Source organism: Melanostigma gelatinosum (genome assembly GCF_949748355.1).
Source record: "Melanostigma gelatinosum genome assembly, chromosome: 1".
Lineage (NCBI taxonomy): Eukaryota > Metazoa > Chordata > Actinopteri > Perciformes > Zoarcidae > Melanostigma > Melanostigma gelatinosum.
In genome coordinates this window covers 1,867,841-1,894,126 of record NC_136634.1, presented here as the reverse complement: position 1 = coordinate 1,894,126, position 26,286 = coordinate 1,867,841, and the positions used below count along the sequence as shown (strand labels likewise).

Below are 26,286 nucleotides of genomic sequence, written 5' to 3'. Positions count from 1 at the left end.
TCATCCATCACACACACACGTCATCCATCACACACACACACGACACGTCATCCATCACACACACACACGACATGTCATCCATCACACACACACACACGACATGTCATCCATCACACACACACACACGACACGTCATCCATCACACACACACACGACACGTCATCCATCACACACACACACACGACATGTCATCCATCACACACACACGACACGTCATCCATCACACACACACACGACATGTCATCCATCACACACGACATGTCATCCATCACACACGTGCTCCTCTGCCGGGTGCTGCAGGGGGTTCTGGGATGTTCTGTACAGATTTTTTCTGCTCTTTGTCTTCTCACATCAAAGATCATTTACTTGTGACAAAGCAGAAAGAAACTACGAAAGACGACTCGTGTACACAAGGCAACGCGTTCAAGTTTGCTTTTTGCGTCACGTCTGTAGTTTGGTTCGTTTTTTAAAACTGGAGCCAAAGAAAGAAAAACTTCAGACACATTTAAAGGTACAGTGTGTAGTATTTAAGGATCTATTGGCAGAAGCGTTCTATATTAAGTATGTTCTTCTCTTCAGGGAGCCGGCCGCCATGTTTCTACAGTCTCATAGAACCAAGAAACCAAACAATGACTCCAGTTCTCTACACGCTTGTAACACGGGAGAAGTTTCAGTTGGTTGCATTCTGCATCCTCTCCTCTAGATGTCACCAAATCTCACACACTGCACCTTTATAAAAAAACCTAACTACAGACGAAGAAACGTGAAAATGAACCCTCTTGTCTTCGTATCCACATCACTGATTATGTTTGATGGAGCATGAACGCACCAGTGGTCATCCCCAAAGTATCATCACATTAAAACACACCGACGCTCCGCCTCTAAAACCTTTCACATTACGTCACCAAGAGACCAGGACGCCTGCCGTCTAAGAATCTCAGTCTGCCCACCGGAGAGGCGTTCACTGTCACTCTGGAGCAGGTTGATGGCGGTCGCACCCACCCACCCACCCCCCCACCCCACCCCACAGGAAGGAGGGACACTCGCTCGCTGGAGAAAAGGCAACCAGAGAACATTCAAATCATAGAAAAAAAAAAAAGTAAACAAATAAATAAGGCTATGACAAAACAATATATATATATTTATAGATGTAAAAAAAAAAAAAAAAAAACGAAAAATGTGCAGCGATTCCAGTATCATCTTCACACAAAAATGTTCATATCTCTATAATAACAATCTAGAATCATTTATTTATTCTGTGTTTTTCTTCCTGCATCGCTGTCAGCTTCTCCGTACCAACCAGCTCGACACCAGCAGCCGCTCTGCGTGTGCTCACGACCGGAAAACATTTTAAAAAGCCAGTCTGCCGTTTCAGAAAGCAAAAATAAAAATATCCACAAGTACTTCCTGCTGGAAGCAGAGATTCTGAGGGAGCTGGCTGGGAGTGTTTGAGATGTGTCCCCGTCCTCTCTGGGTCTCCATCTGTGGCTCGGTGGAGGGCTGGCTGGTTGGCACCGCCCGCCCGGCAGTCCCATGGCGTTAAAATCTAACCAACACATCAGCAACAAAAAAAGAGACGTATCCAGAGCCAAAACAACCCCCGAAAAACCCTTCAGCAGGACAACAAACGAGAACAATATGGTGGTAGAAAGACAGTTTCAATCACTCACACACACACACACACTATCAGATATACACACACACTATCAGATCTACACACACACCACACACACACAATCTCTCACACTGCAGTCATTGAAATACTGGAGTAATTAAACTGCTCTATACATGAGCATTTCCCACTTTCTACACATTTACACTGAATATGATTTGACCTCATATTCTTACAAGCTCCTCCCTCTTTGCCCCACAGCCAATGGGGGGGAGTGGAAGTAAACTGGGGAGTAATACTGCATCTACATCAGGTGAGTGTGGAGTAAAACCACAGGAGGACCCTGCGCTCGTTATCGAAGCTCGGGAAGAGAAGAAGAAGAGGCAGCAGGGGGCGTGGTCTCCTGGAGAGAGTGGGCGGGTCTCATGAAAAGGAAGGAAGAGCAGGTGAGTCACTGATCGAGCCGACTGTCTGCAGGATTGTGGGTAATGTCATTCCAGCGATGAAGAAGAAGACCCAAAGGGTGTTTGTAGATGAAGAGGGGGGTGAGGGGAGTTGAAGTGGAGAGGGGGGGTAAGAGAGAGAGGTGTGTAGTTCTCGTCAGCGGTGGTCGTTTCTCTTGTCGTGGGCGTGTCCTGACCCCGGAGGGGGCGGGGTCTACCTGTCCTTCAGCTCCTGAGTGACGCGCTTGGTGAATCGGCCGCAGAGCAGCCCCACCATGAAGAGCAGCGCCACGCCGGCCCCGATCACAGTCAGGATGTAGTTCTTGGACGGCGACGTCATCACCTGCATGGCCAGGTCTGAGAAGCCCTCGGCAGGAGCCACCTGACAGGAAGTGAGGAGTTCACATCAGCGTACTTCATGCCGTTCCAAAATAAAAGCCCCTTTAAGTCAGGTTTTCCTACAGCTTGACAACTCACTTTCAAAATGAAGCTTATTTACAACTGATTTTATGTAGCTCGTGTATCTACAACAAAATAAAAGCCCCATTTCACAAATTAATTCAATTTCAAATTAAAAGCCCATCTACAACTGATTTTATGCTGCTCATTTCACCCATTTCAAAGTAAAAGCCCATATAAAGTATATTTTGCACAGCTCATTGAGTCAGTTTCAAATAAAAGTTCACTTTTTTTTGCAGCTTAATAAATTTCCAAAATAAAAGGACTCCTTTAAAACGATGTTCTAGAGCTCATTCAGTCAATTTCAAAATAAGAAAAGCTTTTAAACAGTTCATGCTGGTTCACCCAATTTAAATGTGAACGTGAATCAGACTAAAAGCTTGTTACATCAAATTAAAGCTAAATTGTTCAAATAAATAAAAGACGCGCAACTCTTCACCACACTGTTGAGAAAGTAAAGCAACTCACAGTTTATGTTTCGCTGAGGACAAATCTTTGAGCATTTTATTGTCGTCGTCTTTGTTTTATTAAATTTTGTGACGTTTTTTCTGAAACTTTGGAAAGTTGAAGCTGATACAAAGAACTCTCATCAAATGTACATTCTCTAGAAAGCATCTTACATTTAAACGATCGGTCTTCAAATGTGTTGTTTTTTTAAAGTTGGACGTACCTTTGCAGCGTAGCTCCACATGTCGATGCGATCCTGAAGCCTCTTCTTGCACTCCGGCTGCAGACGAACACGTTTGTCCTGCAGCGCCTCCATCAGACACGACATCTCTGAGGAAGCAACGCAACATTCATCAGACACGACATCTGAGAAAGCAACGCAACATTCATCAGACACGACATCTCTGAGGAAGCAACGCAACATTCATCAGACACGACATCTGAGAAAGCAACGCAACATTCATCAGACACGACATCTCTGAGGAAGCAACGCAACATTCATCAGACACGACATCTCTGAGGAAGCAACGCAACATTCATCAGACACGACATCTCTGAGGAAGCAACGCAACATTCATCAGACACGACATCTGAGAAAGCAACGCAACATTCATCAGACACGACATCTCTGAGGAAGCAACGCAACATTCATCAGACACGACATCTGAGAAAGCAACGCAACATTCATCAGACACGACATCTCTGAGGAAGCAACGCAACATTCATCAGACACGACATCTCTGAGGAAGCAACGCAACATTCATCAGACACGACATCTCTGAGGAAGCAACGCAACATTCATCAGACACTACATCTCTGAGGAAGCAACGCAACATTCATCAGACACGACATCTCTGAGGAAGCAACGCAACATTCATCAGACACGACATCTCTGAGGAAGCAACGCAACATTCATCAGACACGACATCTCTGAGGAAGCAACGCAACATTCATCAGACACTACATCTCTGAGGAAGCAACGCAACATTCATCAGACACAACATCTCTGAGGAAGCAACGCAACATTCATCAGACACGACATCTCTGAGGAAGCAACGCAACATTCATCAGACACTACATCTCTGAGGAAGCAACGCAACATTCATCAGACATGACATCTCTGAGAAAGCAACGCAACATTCATCAGACACGACATCTCTGAGGAAGCAACGCAACGTTCATCAGACACTACATCTCTGAGGAAGCAACGCAACATTCATCAGACACTACATCTCTGAGGAAGCAACGCAACATTCATCAGACACTACATCTCTGAGGAAGCAACGCAACATTCATCAGACACGACATCTCTGAGGAAGCAACGCAACATTCATCAGACACGACATCTCTGAGGAAGCAACGCAACATTCATCAGACACGACATCTCTGAGGAAGCAACGCAACATTCATCAGACACAACATCTCTGAGGAAGCAACGCAACATTCATCAGACACGACATCTCTGAGGAAGCAACGCAACATTCATCAGACACGACATCTCTGAGGAAGCAACGCAACATTCATCAGACACGACATCTCTGAGGAAGCAACGCAACATTCATCAGACACGACATCTGAGAAAGCAACGCAACATTCATCAGACACGACATCTCTGAGGAAGCAACGCAACATTCATCAGACACGACATCTCTGAGGAAGCAACGCAACATTCATCAGACACGACATCTCTGAGGAAGCAACGCAACATCCATCAGACACGACATCTCTGAGGAAGCAACGCAACATTCATCAGACACGACATCTCCGTTTGTTGTCTTGTGCAGCTTGTTGCTGCAACGTTTGAGGCCGGAGGATTTAGAGACGAACGTAAGAAGCTATTTATTTTATTAAATCTCTTTATTTTGGTGCTGATTAAGTAATTCAACAAACTTGTGTTAAATAATGTTTGTAGACTTAATGTTTGTTAAAGAGAAGTAAAGGCTGTTAAAACATCTAAACTTTACATCTTAAGCATCTTATCACACTTATTTTTGTTGCACTTTTATTTCTCAAGAGTCAAAAATAAGCTCTATGTCAGAAGAATTCAAAAGAATGAACTTTCACTTTAAATCTATTTAATACAGTTCAATACTGATCATATCTGACTTCCTGTGTTCATTTCTTCTGTTCCTGTTTGTTTGTTTGTTTGCTTGCTTGCTTGCTTGTTTGTTTGTTTGTTTGTGTGGACTCACGGCGGCCCCTGCCAGGTGGGATGGCTGCACATTGATGTTTGATGTCCAGAGCGCACGCCGTGTGGAGGACGGGGTCCACGAAGATGTCCGCCTTACTCTCCTTCAGCATGTTCAGCACCTCCTGCAGGAGGAGGAGGAGGAGGAGGAGGAGGAGGGATGGGGGAGTAGAAGAAGGTGATGATAAGAGGCAGATGAGGAAGAGGAGAAAAAGGTTTCAAACCCTGCAGTCTGAAAAAATGTCTCGTACTCGATGCTGAACATTAGATTATTTTCCACAGAAACTTCTCCTCGTCATCTATCATTTCATATTTAATATAAGTTATCATATATTATGAAAAGTTATCATGAATTCTGTGAATGCTAGTTGAGGGAACGGTTGTGTGTGAAAACCCGAGCCGTGACGGCGCTGTGGTTTCCTGCGCTCCCCGGCGGTCAGTGAAGGCAGCGCGCAGCTTTCTTTACCTTCTTACATCCTTCCTGTTTGACCTTCAGCAGGTTGACCTTCAGACACTCCTCCACCTGCCCCGTCTGCTCCTGAGCCGCCGCTTCCTCCGGACACAGCCGGGAGATCTGAAAGACATAAAACAGCTGTTTGTGTGCTGCCACAGAGCCTTTGAGCAAGGCACCGAGCCCCCACGGTCCACATCTTTAACATAAAGAAGAAAGATCTCCTCAGCTGTTCTCATCTGCTCAGCAACCACTCCACAAATATTGAGCTTTGATTCGGTTTCTTTTTCTGACGGAATCGTTCATCACAAATGATGTGTTCAAGGACCGTCGGAAAGATCAAAATGTGACCATTAAGACAGTTTTCAGTTCACAGCTTCTGACTGTGAAACTGTTTGATTTTGGTGATTTTTTAAAAGAAAACATGCTTTTCATTCAGAGCGTTAACATTCTAGACTGACTAATACCACGAGGCTTTCAGTGTGTGTGTGTGTGTGTGTGTGTGTGTGTGTGTGAGTGAGAGAAAGCATGAACGTATGAACCTCCTGTGTGCAGTGGATCTGCAGCTGAGGGTCCAGTCTGTAGTCCAGAGCCGACTCTTGCAGGACGACCTGGATCTGAGCCTCGCAGTCTGGAGACAAACGCTGTGACAACAAACACACAGTTACATCTCTATGACTTAAATTACTTCCAAGAACTTTCCAGGACTCAAGTTTCTTATCGAGGTTAACTGTCTTCAGGCCTTCTTGATTTAAAATGGTTCTTGATTTAATATTCTGTATCTACATGTTCATTGTAAGAAAGATAAAACAGCTAATTCAAGGACTCTGAGGAGCCTTTTATTTGGAGCATGTTGGACGAGTTGTTTCCAGCGGAGACGATCAACGCGTCTCACCTGGTCGGCGTATTTGAGCTTGAGGCAGGCGATGACCTGACCCTCCAGCTCGGTGTCGGCCGTCGCCTTGTTCAGGATGGGCTGACAGAACTTGGGGATGTCGGCTTTACAGGCCTTCCTCAGCACCGGGTTCAGCCTGTAGTCTGGAAGAAAACACGCACACGGATACAGCAGTTTTACTCGTGAGGTAGAAGTCAGATGTAATTATTAAGCCGAGAGTGAGTGAGTGTGTGAGTGAGTGAGTGAGTGAGTGAGTGAACACCTGTGTTCTGGGTGATCTGTCTCTTGGTGATCATCTGTTTGCATTTAGGATCCATCAGCTCACTGTTCTTGTTCTGCTTCAGACACTGAAGAACGTTCTTTCCCTCCGACTCCGAACAGAACCGCTGAAAAAACACATTTCTCAGAATTTCTGTAGTTCAATTCACCGCGTTCACACGGCGGCCATCTTGCTCTTTTGTCACACTATATAGCTTTGTTGAAGTGGTCCAGCTAAGTGTTGAAATCATGGAAACGTGAGCAGATAAGTCCACAATGTTCCCCAAAAGAATCCAGAGACATCCACAATGTTGAAGCAAAGACCACCGGCATGTGACAGCGGGCTAATGCTAGCTGGTTTTACTGGCCTACCCCGATCACGCGGTGCAGGTTTTACTGGCCTACCCCGATCACGCGGTGCAGGTTTTACTGGCCTACCCCGATCACGCGGTGCAGGTTTTACTGGCCTACCCCGATCACGCGGTGCAGGTTTTACTGGCCTACCCCGATCACGCGGTGCAGGTTTTACTGGCCTACCCCGATGACGCGGTGCTGGTTTTACTGGCCTACCCCGATCACGCGGTGCAGGTTTTACTGGCCTACCCCGATCACGCGGTGCAGGTTTTACTGGCCTACCCCGATCACGCGGTGCTGGTTTTACTGGACTACCCCGATCACGCGGTGCAGGTTTTACTGGCCTACCCCGATCACGCGGTGCAGGTTTTACTGGCCTACCCCGATCACGCGGTGCAGGTTTTACTGGCCTACCCCGATCACGCGGTGCTGGTTTTACTGGCCTACCCCGATCACGCGGTGCTGGTTTTACTGGCCTACCCTGATCACGCGGTGCTGGTTTTACTGGCCTACCCCGATCACGCGGTGCAGGTTTTACTGGCCTACCCCGATCACGCGGTGCAGGTTTTACTGGCCTACCCCGATCACGCGGTGCTGGTTTTACTGGCCTACCCCGATCACGCGGTGCTGGTTTTACTGGCCTACCCCGATCACGCGGTGCAGGTTTTACTGGCCTACCCCGATCACGCGGTGCAGGTTTTACTGGCCTACCCCGATCACGCGGTGCTGGTTTTACTGGCCTACCCCGATCACGCGGTGCTGGTTTTACTGGCCTACCCCGATCACGCGGTGCTGGTTTTACTGGCCTACCCCGATCACGCGGTGCTGGTTTTACTGGCCTACCCCGATCACGCGGTGCTGGTTTTACTGGCCTACCCCGATCACGCGGTGCTGGTTTTACTGGCCTACCCCGATCACGCGGTGCTGGTTTTACTGGCCTACCCCGATCACGCGGTGCTGGTTTTCCTGGCCTACCCTGATCATGTGCTTGCAGACTTTCATCAGCTGGTAGTCCAGCTCAGGATCAACCATCTCCACCTCCTGCAGCTTGAAGATCCGCTGGTGGCAACGCTGAGTCAGCTGACGCTTGTTCTCCTTCAGACACTCGATGACCTGCAGAGACAGAAACCGACAGATGTGATGCAACTTCAATCTCAAAGTTAATTCTACAGTCTTTCACACAATAAAGTCCTGCAAAGCAATATATGAACAGTGACTGAAGCACATAGTACCACACACACCTGTCCTCTGTTTATTAAGGAGTGTGTGTGTGTGCTGACCTGTGCGTTGCCGAAGGCCACGTTCTGACACAGTCGGTTGATGTCCTGCTTACAGGAGTCGTACAACTCCGGCTCCAGACGGATGTCCTCCGACTGAGAGAGACAGAGGGAGACAGAGTTTAGAGGATTTACAGATAAAAACACGTTTAATCTGCAGGAGAAGAAGAAGAAACTCAGACCGGCTTAAAGGAAACGCGTCAAGAGAAGAAGAGTAAAGATGCGTTTGCTGTCGGCCTGCTGAGGTTTTTACAAGCTGGACATCAAATCCAGTGAACTACTCTCTGAATACTGACCGACACACACATCCTGTCTGATGGAGAGCTACACACAGTGCACACCTTTATGTGCTAACATCTGTAACATCTGGAGTAAATCTTGTGTTAAAGCAGCAGTTTACTTCCTGTGGCTTTGGAATCAATCTGGTTCAGGTGTCCTCTTACTTTTGTCTTCAGTGCGTCAACTTTAAATGTCTTTCAGTTAAAAAAACAACAGGTTGTGTTGTCTCGTTGTCTGAGCTGCTGTCTGAGCCAATCAGACTGTGTTTGGTGACCCCCCCCCCCCCCCCCCGTGTCAGAACGTACCATCTCCACCTCCTCCACCCGCAGCTGTTTACGACACTTGACGGACACCCGCTGCTCCTTGGCATCCTGCAGGGTGTCGTTCCTCACCGTGGTGCTGAGACAGATCACCACGTCCACCCTGGGGGGGGGGGGGGGGGGGGGGGGACAGAGACAGAGTTCAGAGGTCAACACTCGTTCCAGAGCTTCATGTCAGATTCTCCTCCTCTCAGCTGTGGATTCAGATTCTTCTCGTTGATATTGTGATGAGTAAGAGGATGTTAAAATGCCTCCAGTGTTTCTCAATAATTACGCTTTCATAATGGAGAGACAGGATTTATGAGCCTCTCCAGAAATAACACGGCACTGATTTTATGTAACGAAGTGAAATATTAAACCTTTAAATTCCTCCCAAAAAGCAACAACCTGCTCTGAACGGCTGGAAACGTCGTTTTTTCCAGACGTCCACACAAAAGAAAAGAAAGAAGTCAGAGAAACACTGAGCTGAGCGGCCGTCATTTACTAAAACACCTGCAACACAACAAGAGCATCACTTTCCACCTTTGAGCTCAGAATAGTCAGTCACATGGTGTTCTCCCCAAAGGTCCACTGAGAACAGACAGGAAGTGGACCTTCTGTTGTTACAGGTGTGACGTCACAGTCTAGTTGAGCGTCTTACTTCTTCTTGATATTGGGACACAGCTTGAGGACGTCCTCCTTGCAGGCCGTCTTGAACTTGTAGGAGAAACGGAAATCTTTGATCTGAATCTGTGGACGGACGGAGCAGCTCGTTAGATGAAACATGCAGAGCACGTCTGAGAACTCGTTGAGATAAAGCACCAGCAGAACGAACACACGCTTTATGTTTGAGAAGACGCATGAGTATCATCGGCCCCGTTGCATGTCAGCGGAGATGGAAAACATCATGACGACACACTGTGATCCGTCTGCTCACCAGCTGGAAGTGAGTCACTCCCACAGAACACTTCTCATTCATCTCCTTCTGGTGTTTGTTCTGAACCAAACACTCCATCAGGTCACCACTGTTGATCTGGTTGTCTGCTACCTCCTGAGACAGAGAATATTTCATCAGTTAGAAACATGTTGTGAATTTTGGAAATGATCACATCCATATTTCTTCAGTAGATCTTGACGTTTGGAGTTATTGGATCAGAGACTTACGTGGCAGTAGGTCTGGACGACGGCTTCACACGCCTGCATCAGCAGAGCCTCCATCTGAATATCCTGAGGACACAAAGATGGAGTGAGACCAGATCACCTTTGGTTAAACTGCTCTCATCCAGCAGGAGAGAGAGGCTGGTTTACAGTCCGGAGGAGGACTCAACCAAATGCTCCCACTCTCTCCATTAACTTCTGTTCTCTGGCATTAACCGGTAACTTATCGGTGTGAAGTAAATGTTTATGGCGCAATGTGATGGCGTCAGAATAACGACACCATTACGGCGTTTGGACTGGTTCCCTGTAAGCCTCACTGTCACTCTGCAGCGCGTCAACCATTGAGCAACGAAACAGGAAGAGATTAGCGCTTCCGTTTCTCAAGTTGGCAACATGGTTAAAAAATGGTAAAAATGTGTTCAGTTATGTAGAAACGTTAACTTGGACCAGACTATTTGACACCAGGCCTCCTGAACCTGCTCCAGAGTGTTGCATTATGGGTAGCAGCAGCGGGTGTGGCGGTTACCTCAGACTCCAGCTCCGTCAGGTTCCCCACCACGTCCCTGCAGTCGGACACCAGGTCCTCCAGGTGGTCCTGCAGACACTCCAGCTCCTGCCCGGCCTCCGTCTTCTCGCTGCACCACTTCCCCAGGTCGGTCATGCATCGTCTCTGGAGCTCCGGGTCCAGCTTCACGTCCAGCGCCCTCTGGTGGAGGATCCTCTGCACCTCCACCTTACAGTCCCTGGAGAGCTGGGGGGGGGGGGGGGGGGGCACGTCGGGTTAGAAGAAGAAGCGACTTCACGTCTGTTGTTGGAGGCCTCAAACTGATACTCCACTCTCATTATTCATGAAAAGTGTCCGTTTGAAGATGTGTCAGCAGGTTTATTAAGATATTCATAAAGTGATTCACAACAGAAGACAAAGGCAACTAGGGACACAATCCTAACGATGCCCTTCCCTTGAGGAAGCAGACAAAGGAGGAGAATGATTGTCGTGTTTCACCAGGCGACGGATGAATACTTTGTCCAGTAGAGCTTCAGAGCACGAGTAGAAAAGTGGGAAATCTTCATCGTACGTTCTAGAAACTTGACGACGCGACGACTTGCAGGGTAACAACGTATCCGAGTGGAGTATCACTTTAAGGACGGCCAACACATCGCATTGTTTAAATCAAGAAGTTAATTTCGCTCCAGTTGATTCATCAGCGTAACCACGTTTACCACGATTGGAGATCTGCATCGATTCTTCACGTCACAGTTCAGCGTCAATTTTTCACACAATTACCCTTTACAATCAGCTCCCACATGCACCGATATTAGATACGAATTAAAACCACCAGTCATCATCATCATCATCATCAGTTCAGCAGCACGACGTACTCACAGTCAAACCCTGGTTTCCTGCTTCAGCCTCCCCACTGAGGAGCTACGAGAACATGCTCTGGTCAGTGAGAATGTTCAGACTTCCTGCTTATTTACTAAATGTTTTATTGTTCTTCTCTATGCTGCTCCAGTGTGACTACAGTGTGCACGAAAACCATGAAAAGTCTAGAAACTTGGATCGACACTTTAAAAAGGGAAGTTTTTCAACCCGTCTTTGTCGTGTTTCAGTGTCTAAGAGACCAACGGGACGAGTCTTTGAAACCAGTGCAGCTTTGACGGAGAGCGCTGCAGCCGGCAAACAGGCTGGAATGTGATGTTTTGGGGAAACTGCCATTTACGTCCACTAAAAAATGCTTGTTGTTGCCACTAACAGACTCAGATTATTATCAGTGTCTGACAACATTATGGAAAGAACCCTACAGAGAAATAACACATTTTGCTGTTTGTTATTTTGTGTAACAAAGTCTCGCTCAAGAGAAGTCTCATTCTGAAACACCGTGAGAAGCAGGTGAGAGTTCAGCTTAGTGTCTAAAAGACTTTAAATATCACGGCTGAATATTTAGATGTGGATGTGAATCTCCAGAAGGAGACTTCTCAGAGCGAAACACACAAACACACAAAGGTAACAGAAGGTTGTTGCATTTCTCTGCAGGGTTCTGTTCATAATGTCGCCCGACACTAAGAATCACTTTTAATGGAAGTAAATGGCGCCGAGGAGTTTCACCGATGACATTGCAGCCTGTTCAGCGGCTGTTGTCTGCAGCCTTCTCCTTCAATACTGGACCAACAGAAACTGTCTCCATTCCTCACTGAGACACAGAAACAGGTTGTAAAATACCAAAGACTCATCGATGACGGAGCTCAACGGCCGCACAGACTCTTCTCTGGTGTAGCTGTTTAAAGTACACATCTAATTGAAATGTTGTCGGCCAGATTATTCAAAGTCAAAAGAAGCCACAGCAGCAGACATGTTGAATGAAGCGTCGCTGCTGCGTGGACGAGTGAACGGATGCTAGAGACTCACCCTCCGGCCCTGCTCCACCGAGCGGTAGGCGTGGCGGTAAAGGCAGGAGAAGATGGCGCCGGGCGGCATCATCTCGCTGGTATCGTTCCAGCCGTGAGCGTGGCAGAGCCGGGCGGCATCGCCCTGACACTTCTTATACAAGATGGGATCCAACCTGGCGACAACGCAGGGAGGAGTTATGAACTACCCGACATGATTTGGTGTTATTGATAGTTATTGAATCGCAAGAACACCGATCAGCAACATTAGAGTGAGTATCGCGTCGCATGCAGCTTGATCTCTGCTTCAGCTGTGAGGAATATGAAAAGTTCATCAACAGAGAAACATTTGTTCAAGAAATGAATTTGCTGTTTTCAAAGTCGTCCTATGAAGCTTTGTTAGATATTTAAATAGAGTCAACGATCAAAGACAACATGTTATTAATGCTCTGCTCAAGTTACAGATTTTAGTCTATTTTTCTTCCACAACTCGTCTTCTTTCAGACGAGAGGAAAGAATTCATTTTACTACTTTGTCTGTTTACGTCTGTAGATTTCTCAAATTCACCAAAAGTTACAATTAGATAATGCCTCATTTGCATATTTAAACATCACATGTCAGTAAACTTGTAATACTAAAGATACTTTTCTTACTGTCAGCAATGAACTGGAGACGTTTCATGGTGATATCCATTCGTTCATTTTACAACCGCATTCACTTCTCCAGCATTTCAAAGATGGAGCGTTGAATTCATTGGTCGTTTAATAAAGAACATCGTTCATTTAAAGAACAGGGCTGTGCTGCAACAGGTTCATTTGGCACAGAACTATTCCTTATTGTATCTCTCGGTAAACAGGAAGTAGTTTGGCTGTGTTTTCTCATCTCAGATTTATTGGGACTTTAGTCACAAGCAGCTTCTACGGGAAAGACAAAGCTGCAGTGTTCCTCTCGTGGAGGACCAGGATTATCTGCACTTACTTCCAGTCTCTGGCGATGAAGTACTGCAGCTCCAGCAGTCGGTGCTCACAGTCCTCCACCATCTTCTCCGTGTACAGATGCTCCATCAGACACGACAGGATCCTGCAGCAGCAGCACACAAATACAGCCGTCACCGATTTATCAAACCTCCATCGTGTATTCTGACACATTCCAAACATGCACAACTTTATTCCTTTCATGAGCATTTAAACTGAGACGCCAAACATCAAATCTTTTTACAGAAGGTTAAACTTACAATTAAAGTTTCTTTGAATCAGATTAAATGAACTCTGGGTCGTTACATCAGTGAATAAAAGAGAAATTAAATGAATAAAAAGGTGAAAATGAGAGATTACCATAAATCACAACTCCTATATTACGCAAACACTGTGCAGAATCACATCATTTAACCTTTAAGTCACCGAATGTTTCTAAAAGAAAAATCAGGTCATTAGGTTTGATTCCAGGAAGCATTTTATTTAAAATAAATGAAAATTCACTTTTGTGGAATATTTCGTAATCAACCCTCTGAACCCCAAAACACCACCGGCAGGATGGAAAAGCATGTTTTTATTTAAACAATTGCCAAAACTACACCGTTCATCACAGCCAGAAGCTGTAAAAACTGCCATAATCGTCAGATTGTCATCTTTCCGACGGCCCTTGAACACATCATGTGTGATAAACGCTTCCGTCAAAAAAAGAAACCAAAACTGAGCTGAAAATAAACCGAATAAACCGTTTGAAGTAACCAGAGGACGATGATTACAAATCAAATCAAATAATAATAATAAATGCTCATTGTGTCTGCCTCTGATTAAACACATACAGTATGAATACAACCGTATGACGTGATGGTGAATATGAAGAAGAAGTGCTGGAATCTGTTGACGTTTTAGTGATTTTGACAAAACTGAAGCTGATGAATGAAGCGGTTTGAAACAGGACTGTGAGGACATGCACTCAGGTTCAACCAGCTTTCACTGCTTTTTACCAACTGGTTGTAAAAGTTGTGACTTTGTGTCTTTTTTCAGCCTCAATATTTCATTTTCAGACGGCAGAATGTGATTTGGTTGTATTTAAGTTTTCAATCAGAACGCTTCAGTGTTTAAATGAAAACATTCCTGAAAACATGCAAACTTTATAACATGTGATGTGAAGGGATCGTTGTTATTCTACTTATCAACGCCTTCATCCGTCAGCTTCTAGTAAAAATAATAATCTTGTACTTTCATCCTCGCCCCTCCCTCCTCCATCAAAAGGGTGAAATGACATCAGAGCTAAAGTCTGTTTCGGTAGAATGTGTGCAGACGGAGCGAGTGACGGAGGAACCCCGTCCTCCAATGAACACGGAGCGGATGAAGCGGTCGCGTTCCACTCACATGGGGTCTCCGCTGCGGATGTGTTTGCAGGCGGTCTGGATGACGGCGTCGCAGGCCTCGTTGAGCGCTCGGTCGATGCGGTAGTCGGCTCCGGGGTCGGCTTCCTGGATGAGAGTCTGGAGCTGAAGACACAAAACAACAACGACATCAACGACAACAACAGGAGCTGGAAGCTCCCTCTCCTCTCTGGGCGCTGCTGGTCTGGGTGTCAAGAACTGGGAGTCTGTTCAGAAAGAAGAAGTTGACTTCTGATGACTGAATGAAAGCCTTCGGGAGGATCAGGACACGTGGACCAGAGCAGCCGGGGCCCAAACCGCATGAATAGTTCTGATGCAACCGTCCCGCCCTCGGTGTGCGACGGAGCCTTTTACTTCTTACAAACACCTCCTCATGACGTGGCTGCTGATGTATTGACATGAATGGCGACTCACCGCCCTCTGACAGTTGGGGTCGATGGAGCCCATGTCTCCTCGGCCGACCCTCATCAGGCAGTGCAGCGTGCGTCCTTTGCGGTGCAGGCCGGCGCAGTGGCCCTCGATCTCGCTCCGGCAGTGCAGCACGATCTCCGGACTCAGAGAGAAATCCTCCATCAGCATCCGCCGGTAGTCCATCATCTCGCCCTGACACTCGCCGCTGACCACGCGGCCTGAAAGCAACACAGAAGTTGATGGAGCCGGTGATGCCGTTTTGACGTTTCTTCTTATTTTGGTGTTTTTTAAAAGACTGAATTGTGGATTCACAGAAACTTGATTTTTAAAAGACCGACGGAGCGGCCGGAGTTGAGGCCTCACAGGTGTGAGTCGGTGCGACTGACCTCTGTGAACAGCTGACTCCAGACAGAGCAGCAGGTAGGCGAGGCGAGCCTCTCGGGCTCGGGGCATGTTGACGTCGGCGCTGCAGTGGTACTTCCTCAGGTCCGACTTGCAGGCTTTGGCCAGCGAGTAGCTCACCTTGTAGTCCTGAGCGATCAGCTTCTGCCTGGTGGTCAACGCCTCGCGGCACTGAGGACGCAAAGAGAGGCCGAGGAGGTTCAACGTATGTGGTCGTGGCTTTTCTCTCAGCCCGGTTCATCCAACACGAGCATCTGAAAGTAAGCAGCGTCTCACTCACCCTCTCACTCATCGCATCCTCAAACTTGTGATTGAAGAGACATTTGTAAACGCGTCCCTCTCCGGCCAGAGTCTGGAAACATAAACCAAATAAACACAGAGTGCATGAACAGAAGAGATTCTATTGCATAAAGTGGACAGAATGTTATTTATGAAGGAAGCCGCCTCAATATGAAGCTTCCTCGAGCTTCTGGAGGCACCACAGACCGGATCGTGGCGCCGTGGATCACCTTGTCACAGAAGCGCTCCCGGTCTTCGCGGCAGGAGAAGTAGAGGTACCGGTCCAGGTGGAAGTCGTCCGAGGACAGCTCGGCGACCCTCATGATGGACTTCTTACACTCGTCCTTGATGGGGTGCGCCCCCGGCTGCTCCTCGGCCTCCCGTACCAGACCTTTCTCCAGACAGGCGATCACCTCGCCCTGAGAGTGGACGTCCTGCACGGCACAACGAGGCGTCAGAGGCAAAACATCTGTTCTACAAACAGTGTCCTGATGCGTAGAAGTCAGGGACTGAATAAGAAGCGGACGACGTCGTGATGTGACCAATGGATTTGAGGACGACGGGTTTTGAAGACTCAAGTTCGGCATTTTTAGTCATCGCCATCTTGGGATTGGGCCGTCGCCATCTTTGATTTTGAAACTAGAGACTGAGACCATAAACTCATGTTTACAATGTTTACTGAGGGAATAAATCAAGAGAGAAGTAGAGTCATTTTCTCATAGACTTCTATACAACCAGAGGAGTCGCCCCCTGCTGGTCACTAGAGAGAATGCAGCTTTAACACATGAAGCAATGGATCCACTTTAAAGAACCGGAGGTTGCTGCTTGTTAAAATTCTCGAGTGTCGACACATGAAAACATGTTGGTGGTGTTTATTATCTGTCCGGGTACAACAGCAACTATCATCTGAAACATAGAAACTTAGAAAGTAATAAGCTGAGCGACGTCAAGAACGTTTCCCTCATCGAGGTACCGGTAGTAGTAGTGAAGGCTTTTGATGTAAAATACACATCCCAGCTTCACACGGGGCCGTTCACAGCAGCACTAACCCACAGAGCGAGCTTTCCTTTCCCTCCAGAATCACTCCGTCTGTAGCGTCTGGGATGTTTTACGGTCGGTAACAGACGAGCTCAGTGTGAACGTGCTCCGTCTCATCCGCCACTGAAACGAGCCGTCGTGACAAAAAATCCCCGATAAGGAAGCCGACCCAGCTCCCCGCTGACGAATGAATAATTTGCTCCCGAGTTCTAATTGTGCCGGCGTGATATCCCATAATAAGCGCGTGTCTAACGGTTGACTGAGCAGCAGAACACGTTCACAGGAGATCGATTCGCTCTGCTAGCTGACAACTGCTCCAAAGTTCTTTTCTCACAGGCTCTGGTTTTTGACAGACAGGCAGACAGACAGACAGGCAGACAGGCAGGCAGACAGGCGCACACACACACACACACACACGATCTGTCGGATGAGTCAGCAGCTTCTTTGACCCGTTTGAGGTTTGAACCTACTGAGCTTCCGTCTTTATCGCCGTTCACTCGTGTCGACACACATGCAGCGTCACTGCAGAGAGGAACCGGTTCTACCACCACCACCAACGTGCAGCGTCACTGCAGAGAGGAACCGGTTCTACCACCACCACCAACGTGCAGCGTCACTGCAGAGAGGAACCGGTTCTACCACCACCACCAACGTGCAGCTCAACTCGAGGTTTCATCGACTTTTAGGAAGAAATAAACCGAAAAACGTTGACGTGAAAACGTGTCCGCTTGCTGTTAAATCAGCTGTAACTCAACAGTTCTAGCTCACATGTTACATCTTCTAGTAAGACGTCTCATTTTTGCTGAATCCATTAAACCGTCCACCTCTAAACTCAGCGCATACGTAGTTCATTCTAAAAAGAGAATTCTTATTCCTTATTTTAACTCATAACCAAAGAACACATCAATATTCACAAGAAATTACCGTTTGTTCCAGCTTAAATCTGCTGAATATAAAACTATTTTTACTTATTTTTCTTACAAAAATAATGTGATGAAACTCAAACCAGGCTTCAACGAGAGCGAATGATTAAGCGAATGACTCGGCCCTGAACAGAACCGAGCTGTACCGGGTCAGAGTTCATGTCTTTATCCTGCGTCTCACCTTCTCTCCGGTGCTGATGCTGCCGCAGCGCAGCGTGTTGATGTCCTCGCGACACTTGTCCATGAAGCCGCAGATCAGCCGGTAGTCGCTGAAGACGATGGTGGTCATCTTGGTGATGTACTGGTTGCACTGGTAGTCGCTGATGTTGCCCCGGTGGTCCACCAGGCAGGACACCAGGTAGCCCCTCCCCAGCTCCTCCGCCGCACACTCTTTAATCTGAGTGAAGAGCACAGACCGCTCAACAACCCGAAGGAACTTACCCGGTGTTACCCGGAGAGGCACGTCTCTAAAACGTTAGTGGAGCCAACATTAGCATGTATGTTAGCACCTCTATGCTACGCTAGCTACTGAAGGGATACTGAATGACTAACAGTGAATAAAGAGGACCAGTTGTTCCTTCATGTCATTGTCTTCTGTCTGGATCTCCAGCTGATGTTTCACTTTCTCTTTAACCTGTTTTCACATCCTGGATTCATCCTTCATTCGATATTTATTCAGTGAACGTAGTTAGTGACAGTGTGGGCTCCAGGGGGGAGGGGCTTAGCCGAGGGTCAACTCATCATACTTACACATTTCAATACTTAATCTACAAAGTTTTTAAGAGTCGTTTTATGAATAAATAATACTACACGATAAACAGAAGGCTTCAAATAGATCCAGTGATCGCTGTTGGCAGACACCGATCAATGATCCGCCCCAAAAATCCCGACAGTAGCAACGTTATTACACACAACTACACGCAGCATCCTTTCTAAAACCACTGCGTTCAGTTTGAGGTTTCCTCGCTGAAGTCATTTAGCCGCAGAGGTTCGGTTTCAGCGACTGACCTCAGAGATGGTGGTCTTGCAGACCTCGACGGCGACGGACTCAAACTTTGGGTCGGTGGTCAGGTTCAGCTTGTAGTTCCACAGCAGCTGGAGGAGGAAGGATGCAGAAAACATCTGGATTCACACACACCATCCACATACTAGCAGAGTCTAAACTACCTGGACCATCGAGCTGCTGGATCTCCAGTTGGGATTGTTTTGTCTAAACTATTTTTTTTAAGATGAAGACTAAAGAGAACTTTGAGTCTTTTAAGTTAAGCTAACAGACAGATGGATGAAATCATAGCAGCTAATGAACTTGTATGTCATGTAGTTGAAAGCGCCAGAAAAGGCTGGTAAGTGGACATTGAATTGGGATTTAACCCAATCAGAAGACGTCTGGATCAATGGATACTGGTTGTTTGAGTGAATGTAGGTACTAAACTCCTCTTCAGTGCTTTTATGCTCAACATACACTACACAGAATTGCAGTGCAAACAAGGGGGCATGCTGGGAAGTGGTGTTTTAGGGAAGGCGAGACACTTACATGGTTGCATTCGGTTGCAATCTCAGTTTCCTGAAAAAGAAGGAGAGAAAGGAGACGTTAGAGAGAATACATCGGAGGCAACTTCAGGATTCAGAGCATTTCTCCAGAGACTCTTTGAGAGGTCGATGAAAGCGATTCGGCTCTCGTCCAAGATTAAACGTACCACACTGCCGTTCCTCAAGGCTGCAAGAAACGTGCAGGAATGTAAAGTTGGAGGACACAGCCGGTGCATCCCATAATCCATTGCAAGCTTGTCTGTAGAGTAACGGTGCGTTCAGGCGCCTGTTTAGTCTAGCAGCGGTGCAGACATTATGGTTCAACCCGTCTCATTTAAAAGGCCTTCAAACACGAGGCCGTGACTAAGAAACCGATAAAACAGATTCTTAGAGGCAGAGGACCAACTACCAGGATCATGAACCGTTTAGAAACCTTTAGAACGAGATGCAGCTTCGGCCCACCAGCCCTCAGTAGGACCACAGACTCTGTAAGAAGACAACGTCATCGGGACGTCACTCACTGGCTTTTTCACCGTCACCATCTTGGATTACGGCCGCTGCCATCTTGTTTTTTTGCAACCAGTGAACAGGAAGTGACCATATCTGGACTGAGGAGTGACGTAGAGACGCCGTATACGTCTCTGGTGGAGACCTGTCAATCACAGTAGCCCCGCCCTAAAGCATCCCCTGCTTTATGGTCTGTGTGACTCTAAATGGACCATAATGTACTAAATGAACATCATGCTGTATTGAAGAAGACTTGAAACTAGAGATTGAGACATAAACTCATGTTTACAATGTTTACTGAGGGAATAAATCAAGAGAGAAGTAGAGTCATTTTCTATAGACTTCTATACAACCAGAGGAGTCGCCCCCTGGTGGACACTAGAGAGAATGCAGCTTTAACACAGCTTTGACATCACTCGGCAGAACCGGAGGCTGCGGCATGAGTAGGAAACGCCGACTCAGGACGCAGCTTCTTATTGTCCTGCTTTGTTGACCTGAGGTAACCCGTCTGTCTGCTGCTGGTCGAGACAGGAAGTCAAAGAGTTTGACTGTTTACCACACGGCAGCCAGACCACAGCCCAGGAATAGGCCGTGTGTGTGTGTGTGTGTGAGAATATTCACGTGTTCTGTTTGCAGTGCACTTTACACACAAGTGTCACAAAAGCTCTTCACACAGACCGTGAATGCGTCTCTGCTCATACTGAGGCTGTTATAAACAGCACAGCGCTGACTCAGTGGTCGACTGAGAGGAAATAAAACAAATAAATGGTTCTGGAGAAATGACCCGAGAGTTCAGATCACGCCTTTATTATTTTACGAGGTACATATCTGAATATTTCAGGAGTCTGACATGAAAACAGCTTGTGTGTTATTTAATTCGCAGCTGGTCCTGCTGTGTGTTCCCTGTAGAGACACGGTTTGTTTTTAGAAAGAGAAACTCATCTATGGGCTCCAGTCAATTACACCACAGTGATTTGTATATTGTTATTGTTGATGAGGACTAAAGCTGTAATTCCAGTGCTTTCCAACGTGCACCTGAACGCAGCATCATGCTTTTTGTATTTTTTGGACGGAGCCGGTCAGTCTGACACCGATCAGAAGGCAAAAAGGCCTTTTGTTTGCTTTTTCTGTGCTTCTGGCCCCGCGGGGAGAAACCCCGCCTCTGCACGCGCTCAGTCCACCTCTGGACCACCACGGCTGCAGAGCACAGAGTGACTCATGTGGGAGTCTGTCCGGCTCCGTCAGAGCATCCGAGAGCCCAAACCTACTGTTGCTGTAACCCTCTGAACACAAAGCAGTTTTAAGGCGTTTGTTATGCTCCTCACATCTTTCTCTCCGTGGCGTTGATCCTTCTCTGGAATCTAAAGTGCTGCTCCTCTGAGGAAACAGATCCATGATGACCAGAAGTAGAGAACTAGAACGTCTTCATAGTTTCACTGAGGAGCTCACAATTCAATGTTTTTTACAGAATCTGGTTACTTCGAACGCTTTATTCAGGGAGATATTTTAAATAAGACTTGTAGAATAAAATGTTTTTGATGAAATAATCAGGATTTTAAGCTTCGTTTTTGTTGCATTTTCTGATGCAACCGTTTCCCGTCACGCATGATGTGTTCAAGGACCGTTGGAAAGATGAAAATCAGATAATGACTGTCTTTAAAGCTTCTGGCTGTGATCAACTGTGTAGTTTGGGGTTCAGAGGGTTAAAAGCCCAAATAAACGATGAATCCAGCCTCTGAAAAACACATGAAAACTGGAAGAAATAACAGATTATGTAGCAAAAGGATATGAACGGTTCAGGAGAATCAGATACAGACTGCTGTATGAGTTGCATGTGTGTCAAACTGTGAGCAGATGTTGGAGATGTAATCCAACACAATGGGAGGATTCAGACACACCCTCACACACTGGAACATTTACAGATCTGCCTTTGTGACGACGGCCGTCTCATCTCAGAGAAGCAGATAAATGAAACTTAATCAGCTCTCGTCTCATTAATGTTCCGTCTTGGGAACAACCGACGTGAGGTTGAGCTATAATTGGATGTGGGTGACAGGAAGAGAGAGAAAGAGGAAGAGAGAGAAAATGACATGAAGTGATGGAGAGATAGAGACCAAGGTGATGTCTTGAAGGTTACCAGTCAACCATTTCTTGGCCTTTTGTTGCCGTCAGCGGCAAATATTTGTGTTATCGGGGCCGTTGGTGACTGAGAAACTTGGCAGTATGTTGAAGGTTAGTCACATTTAAATACATTCAAAAGTAAACTTGAAGTTTCAGGCGTGAAGAGGTGGTCAAATAGAGCCGGCGCACACAGATCACAAGTTTAAGCTTTGATTCGGTTTATTTTCCTGATGGAAGCGTTTGTCCCACATGATGTGTTCAAGGACCGTCGGAAAGATGAAAATATGACGATAATGACATTTTTTTACAGCTTCTGGCTGTAACAAACGGTGACATGAAAGTCTTTGTTTCGGACAATAACAGCGTACTTCAGGGATTCAGTTTTTTTTACTTTATCTGTCCAAGTAGCAGTACTCTGTAAAGTACATTATATACATTAGTAGAAGACACAGAAGACAATGTAGCAGTACTCTGTAAAGTACATTATATACATTAGTAGAAGACACAGAAGACAATGTACTCTGTCGTCTCTGGAGTGTTTTAGTTCCAGGGAAAAGGAATCGTAATGCTCCGTCTTAGACTGTGTGTTTTTATATGTTTTTGGCAACAGTTTGTGTTTCCTGTTTCAACATGACATCAACAAAGGCCGACGCTGGCCGGATTTGAGGGTTTCATTTCTCGTGTTGCTCAACAGCAACAGCAGCTGAAAACATCGCAACAAGTCTACCGTTCCACAGCGAACGTCCTGCCGCATTAAAGCGATAGCCAATTAAATAAAACATGGGAGCCGGACTCACGGAGGCTTCACGCGACTGACGGGTCACAGTGAAAACCTTCACTCTCCAGAACCGCCTCCTCCTCCTCTCTGGAGGCTCTGCACCACGTACACAAAACCACAGCAAACCAGCAGGAAGGCCGGAGACACAAAAATGCTACGAGTCTAAAAGCAGCTCTTTAATCGGAGACCTCGGCAGCAGCGGCCGAGGACGGACGAGGTGGACGTCTGCAGAGAGACGTCACACCCAAAAACTAAAACCTGCTTCACTGAGAGGAGCTGCATTCACGTCAACAAACCATAAACACACAAGACGTTTGTTCTGAGAAAACAAAGAAAAACGAACAATAACTACCGTTACACCTCCGACCACACCTCAAAAAATGAAATGGTAATAATATCAAGAAAATGTAATTTAAACAAAAAGATAATCAATTGTGAACATAATTGGCAGTTCAGCTCTACTTCAGGTGGTAGTTTTGTCTCAACAGTCCAACTGAAGCCGAAAATATTACTCCATGTGGAGAAACCAACCACAAGGCTACAAACAGCCACGATCACAGAGGACCGTTTGAACTTTGAACTCTTCAGGAGTCAATATTCCAACGCCCGTATTTTTATCACGCAGAAGGCTCGTTTCTTAAAATCTGTTTTTGGCGTTTCTCCGGCCGCTGCTGGCAGTGAGAGTGTTTGGTGAAGACGTTCAGCACCAGAAGGAACGCCGGCGTGTGATTTTGAGTAAGCAGATAACGGAGCACAAAGCAAAAGCTCGTCTCAGCCGCTGTGGCGTTCATACAGATATAGAGATCTCTCCGTCGGCTGCAGCTCTGCTGTCCACGAGCAGCTAACTAGCTTAAAGGAAGTGAGCGAGCAGCCGGAGAGCAGCCGGCGAACTCTCAACAGACTGGAACAGGCCTACAAAAAAGAGTCTACGTGACCTTAAAAGACCACAAGTTCAACTGCAGACATGCTTTGGAAACACCTCTGTGTAGTAGTGGTGCCATGTCCGCACTTTATGCTTATTTTGTTCTGCACAACTATTGTGAAGTTCACACAGAAACTAAAGGAACAAAAGCATAAATGTCTTCAGTACAACAGAGACTTCAGACACCAGCAGAGACGAGTGTTGACCACCGTTGTTGATCCATCATCTAGTAAACTTTGATTTCAGATTTCAAGTGTTCATTTTGAAATATATTAGTTGAGTGAGTGAGTGACAGACAGACCTGCAGCTGGGTCTGAAAAATGAAACGTCTAAAACTTTCCATGAAATGAGTTCATCGAGGAAGATCTTTAGCATCAAACACAACTTTTCATGATTAAAGAATACTTTATTACTCCAAGCATCCAATCTACTTCCTGTTTACACCGGCACACGTGTACGTGAATAGTCACGTGATCTTTGTTTTATTCTGGACGGAGATCATTTCACAAACGATGCTGAAACACTCGTGTGGATGGAGATCGTTTGTCTTAAAGGAAACTGAGTGCGGCTGGAGCCTCAGCGTGTAAATAATGAGTCATCGTCCTCCACCTTTCTCAAACAACGGCCTGTGGACTCAGGTGGAAAAAGATGAATAAATCCAGCGGCTACTCCACGAGGAAGAGAGGTCCGGTTATCTCTCCGAGGAGCGGGAACAACACCTCTTCACAGCTAAACGTTATATGAAGGAGTGGTTAGTCAACTGACAACACGTTCACCGTTATCTATCATCAAAACTGTTAGAACGAGAATATCTTCAAGTTTTTGGGCTGTTGGCCAAACAAAACACCACTTTGTCTGTGACGGACATTTTACCACCATTAGTGATATGTTGACTAAAGGATTAGTTACAGCCCTACAGCTAATGTTCTTGTTTCTTCTGCAACCAGATGAAACTCTTTAAATATGTTATTTGACTTCAAACTGTATTCTGAGTCGCATTTGTTTTAAGAGTTTAAAACAAATGTTTAACACTTGTTAGAAACAGTTGTCGCTGACAGTTACTGAGAGCAGGAGTCTTATCTTTATTTTCTCACCATCATCTTGTGGTAGTGTGTTGCCTAAACATGTCAGGACAACATTCACGACACTAACCACAGTGACTCCTCGTGCTGCTGAAGAGGAAGGCAAGTCACAGTGTTTAAAACCAGACTCTCTGCAAATAAAACCGGTTTACACTGTTCTTACTGCCTCAGTTGAACCAGAACAACGTTAAAACCAGGTTGAACACACACAGTCAACTACTAGCTAGTTCAGATAGCTAGTAGTCAGAGAAAAGTGGCTTTAGATAAAGTATAATCAAAGGAAACGTTATCTGTGCCAACATCTCCCAGAGACTGCTACAACTGCTAGCATAGCAACGTTAGCACACTGTTAGCTCTACACTGTTAGCTCTACGCTAATATCAGCTTAGCTATCCTGGTTTTACTAAAGTCTCCACGTCACCGATGTGTCTTAACACTTCTTAATGTGCCAGTTGTGGTTCTGAACTTTATGTTCTGCAGGTTGGCTAATGTTGTTGCTAATTGTGCCACGTAATTAGCAGCTAGCTTAGTCCAGGTGCACCTTCGCTTTTAGTGCGTCCCAAACCTCGCTGATAAACTGCCCGTTTTACTGAGTTACAGCTCGCTGTTGAGTCACTGACAACAAACTGAGTAACATTTCGTGTTAACCTGTAACAACTGGGTCTTCTGGTGAATTCGGCTCAAACGTGTTGCACAGAAACATCTTTAACATCGGTGGTATACAGCTGTTTGTTCCGTTACTCTAACATAACGCGGTTACAATGAGACGTGTTAAGACAAGAACAAATGCAGCGACACGAGTCATAAACTTGCAGGTTGTAAAAGTAAGTAAATGCCATTCGTGCATTGCGTCACGCCGAATAGAAGAGTGGGTCCCGGTGACTCTGAATATGTGTTCAGCATTTATCTACAGTGTGCGACATGTTGAATAAGACACCATAGCTCTTCAATTACTGTATTTTTGACCGGGGATTCGCGTGACGTTGGCAGCTACCAGTTAGCTGGTTTGTTCCAGCAGGAAACACCCAGGCTTCTTCTTCTTCTCCAGCAGAAACACGTCGCTAAACGTACCTCTTTCCGGTCCTGGAGACACTCCAGCACCGCCAGGTTGTTGCTCCACGAATGCTTGGGGCACAGCCGGCTCAGGTCGTCCCTGCACACCGCCTCCTCGGACAACTTCCAGCCGGTAGAGCGCCTCCTCTGCAGCGAGGCCCCAGCGACCAGGCTCCTCTCTGCGGCGGCTCCTCCCGGGTTCAGCGGACCTCCAACGGGTTGATCCGGTGCGTTAACGGCGAGTTTGGCGATCACGTTGTTTTGTCCTCGAATTGGGTGCAAAGACGACAAGATGCAGAAGATCCAAAGCAGGAGAAGAAGAGGAACACGTAGACAGTCCGCCATCTTCACAGAGCAC

The 26,286-nt window shown here is 46.4% G+C and overlaps 1 protein-coding gene across 1 annotated transcript; it reads right to left on the bottom strand.

Moving 5' to 3' along the window:
* Nucleotides 1-1,039: 1,039 nt before the first annotated feature.
* Nucleotides 1,040-26,273, bottom strand: glg1a (golgi glycoprotein 1a; the record flags this gene model as incomplete). Its single annotated transcript, XM_079267299.1, has 25 exons — nucleotides 1,040-2,437; nucleotides 3,185-3,291; nucleotides 5,154-5,274; nucleotides 5,616-5,723; nucleotides 6,143-6,244; nucleotides 6,496-6,638; nucleotides 6,758-6,881; nucleotides 8,083-8,220; nucleotides 8,388-8,480; nucleotides 8,969-9,086; nucleotides 9,624-9,712; nucleotides 9,900-10,013; nucleotides 10,127-10,189; nucleotides 10,647-10,871; nucleotides 12,528-12,681; nucleotides 13,484-13,585; nucleotides 14,866-14,987; nucleotides 15,297-15,511; nucleotides 15,680-15,866; nucleotides 15,976-16,047; nucleotides 16,205-16,408; nucleotides 18,117-18,332; nucleotides 18,944-19,030; nucleotides 19,470-19,499; nucleotides 25,947-26,273. 25 exons carry the CDS (start codon nucleotides 26,271-26,273, stop codon nucleotides 2,270-2,272), a joined length of 3,429 nt encoding a protein of 1,142 aa, XP_079123425.1. The 3' UTR covers nucleotides 1,040-2,269.
* Between the last annotated feature and the right edge of the window lie 13 nt (nucleotides 26,274-26,286).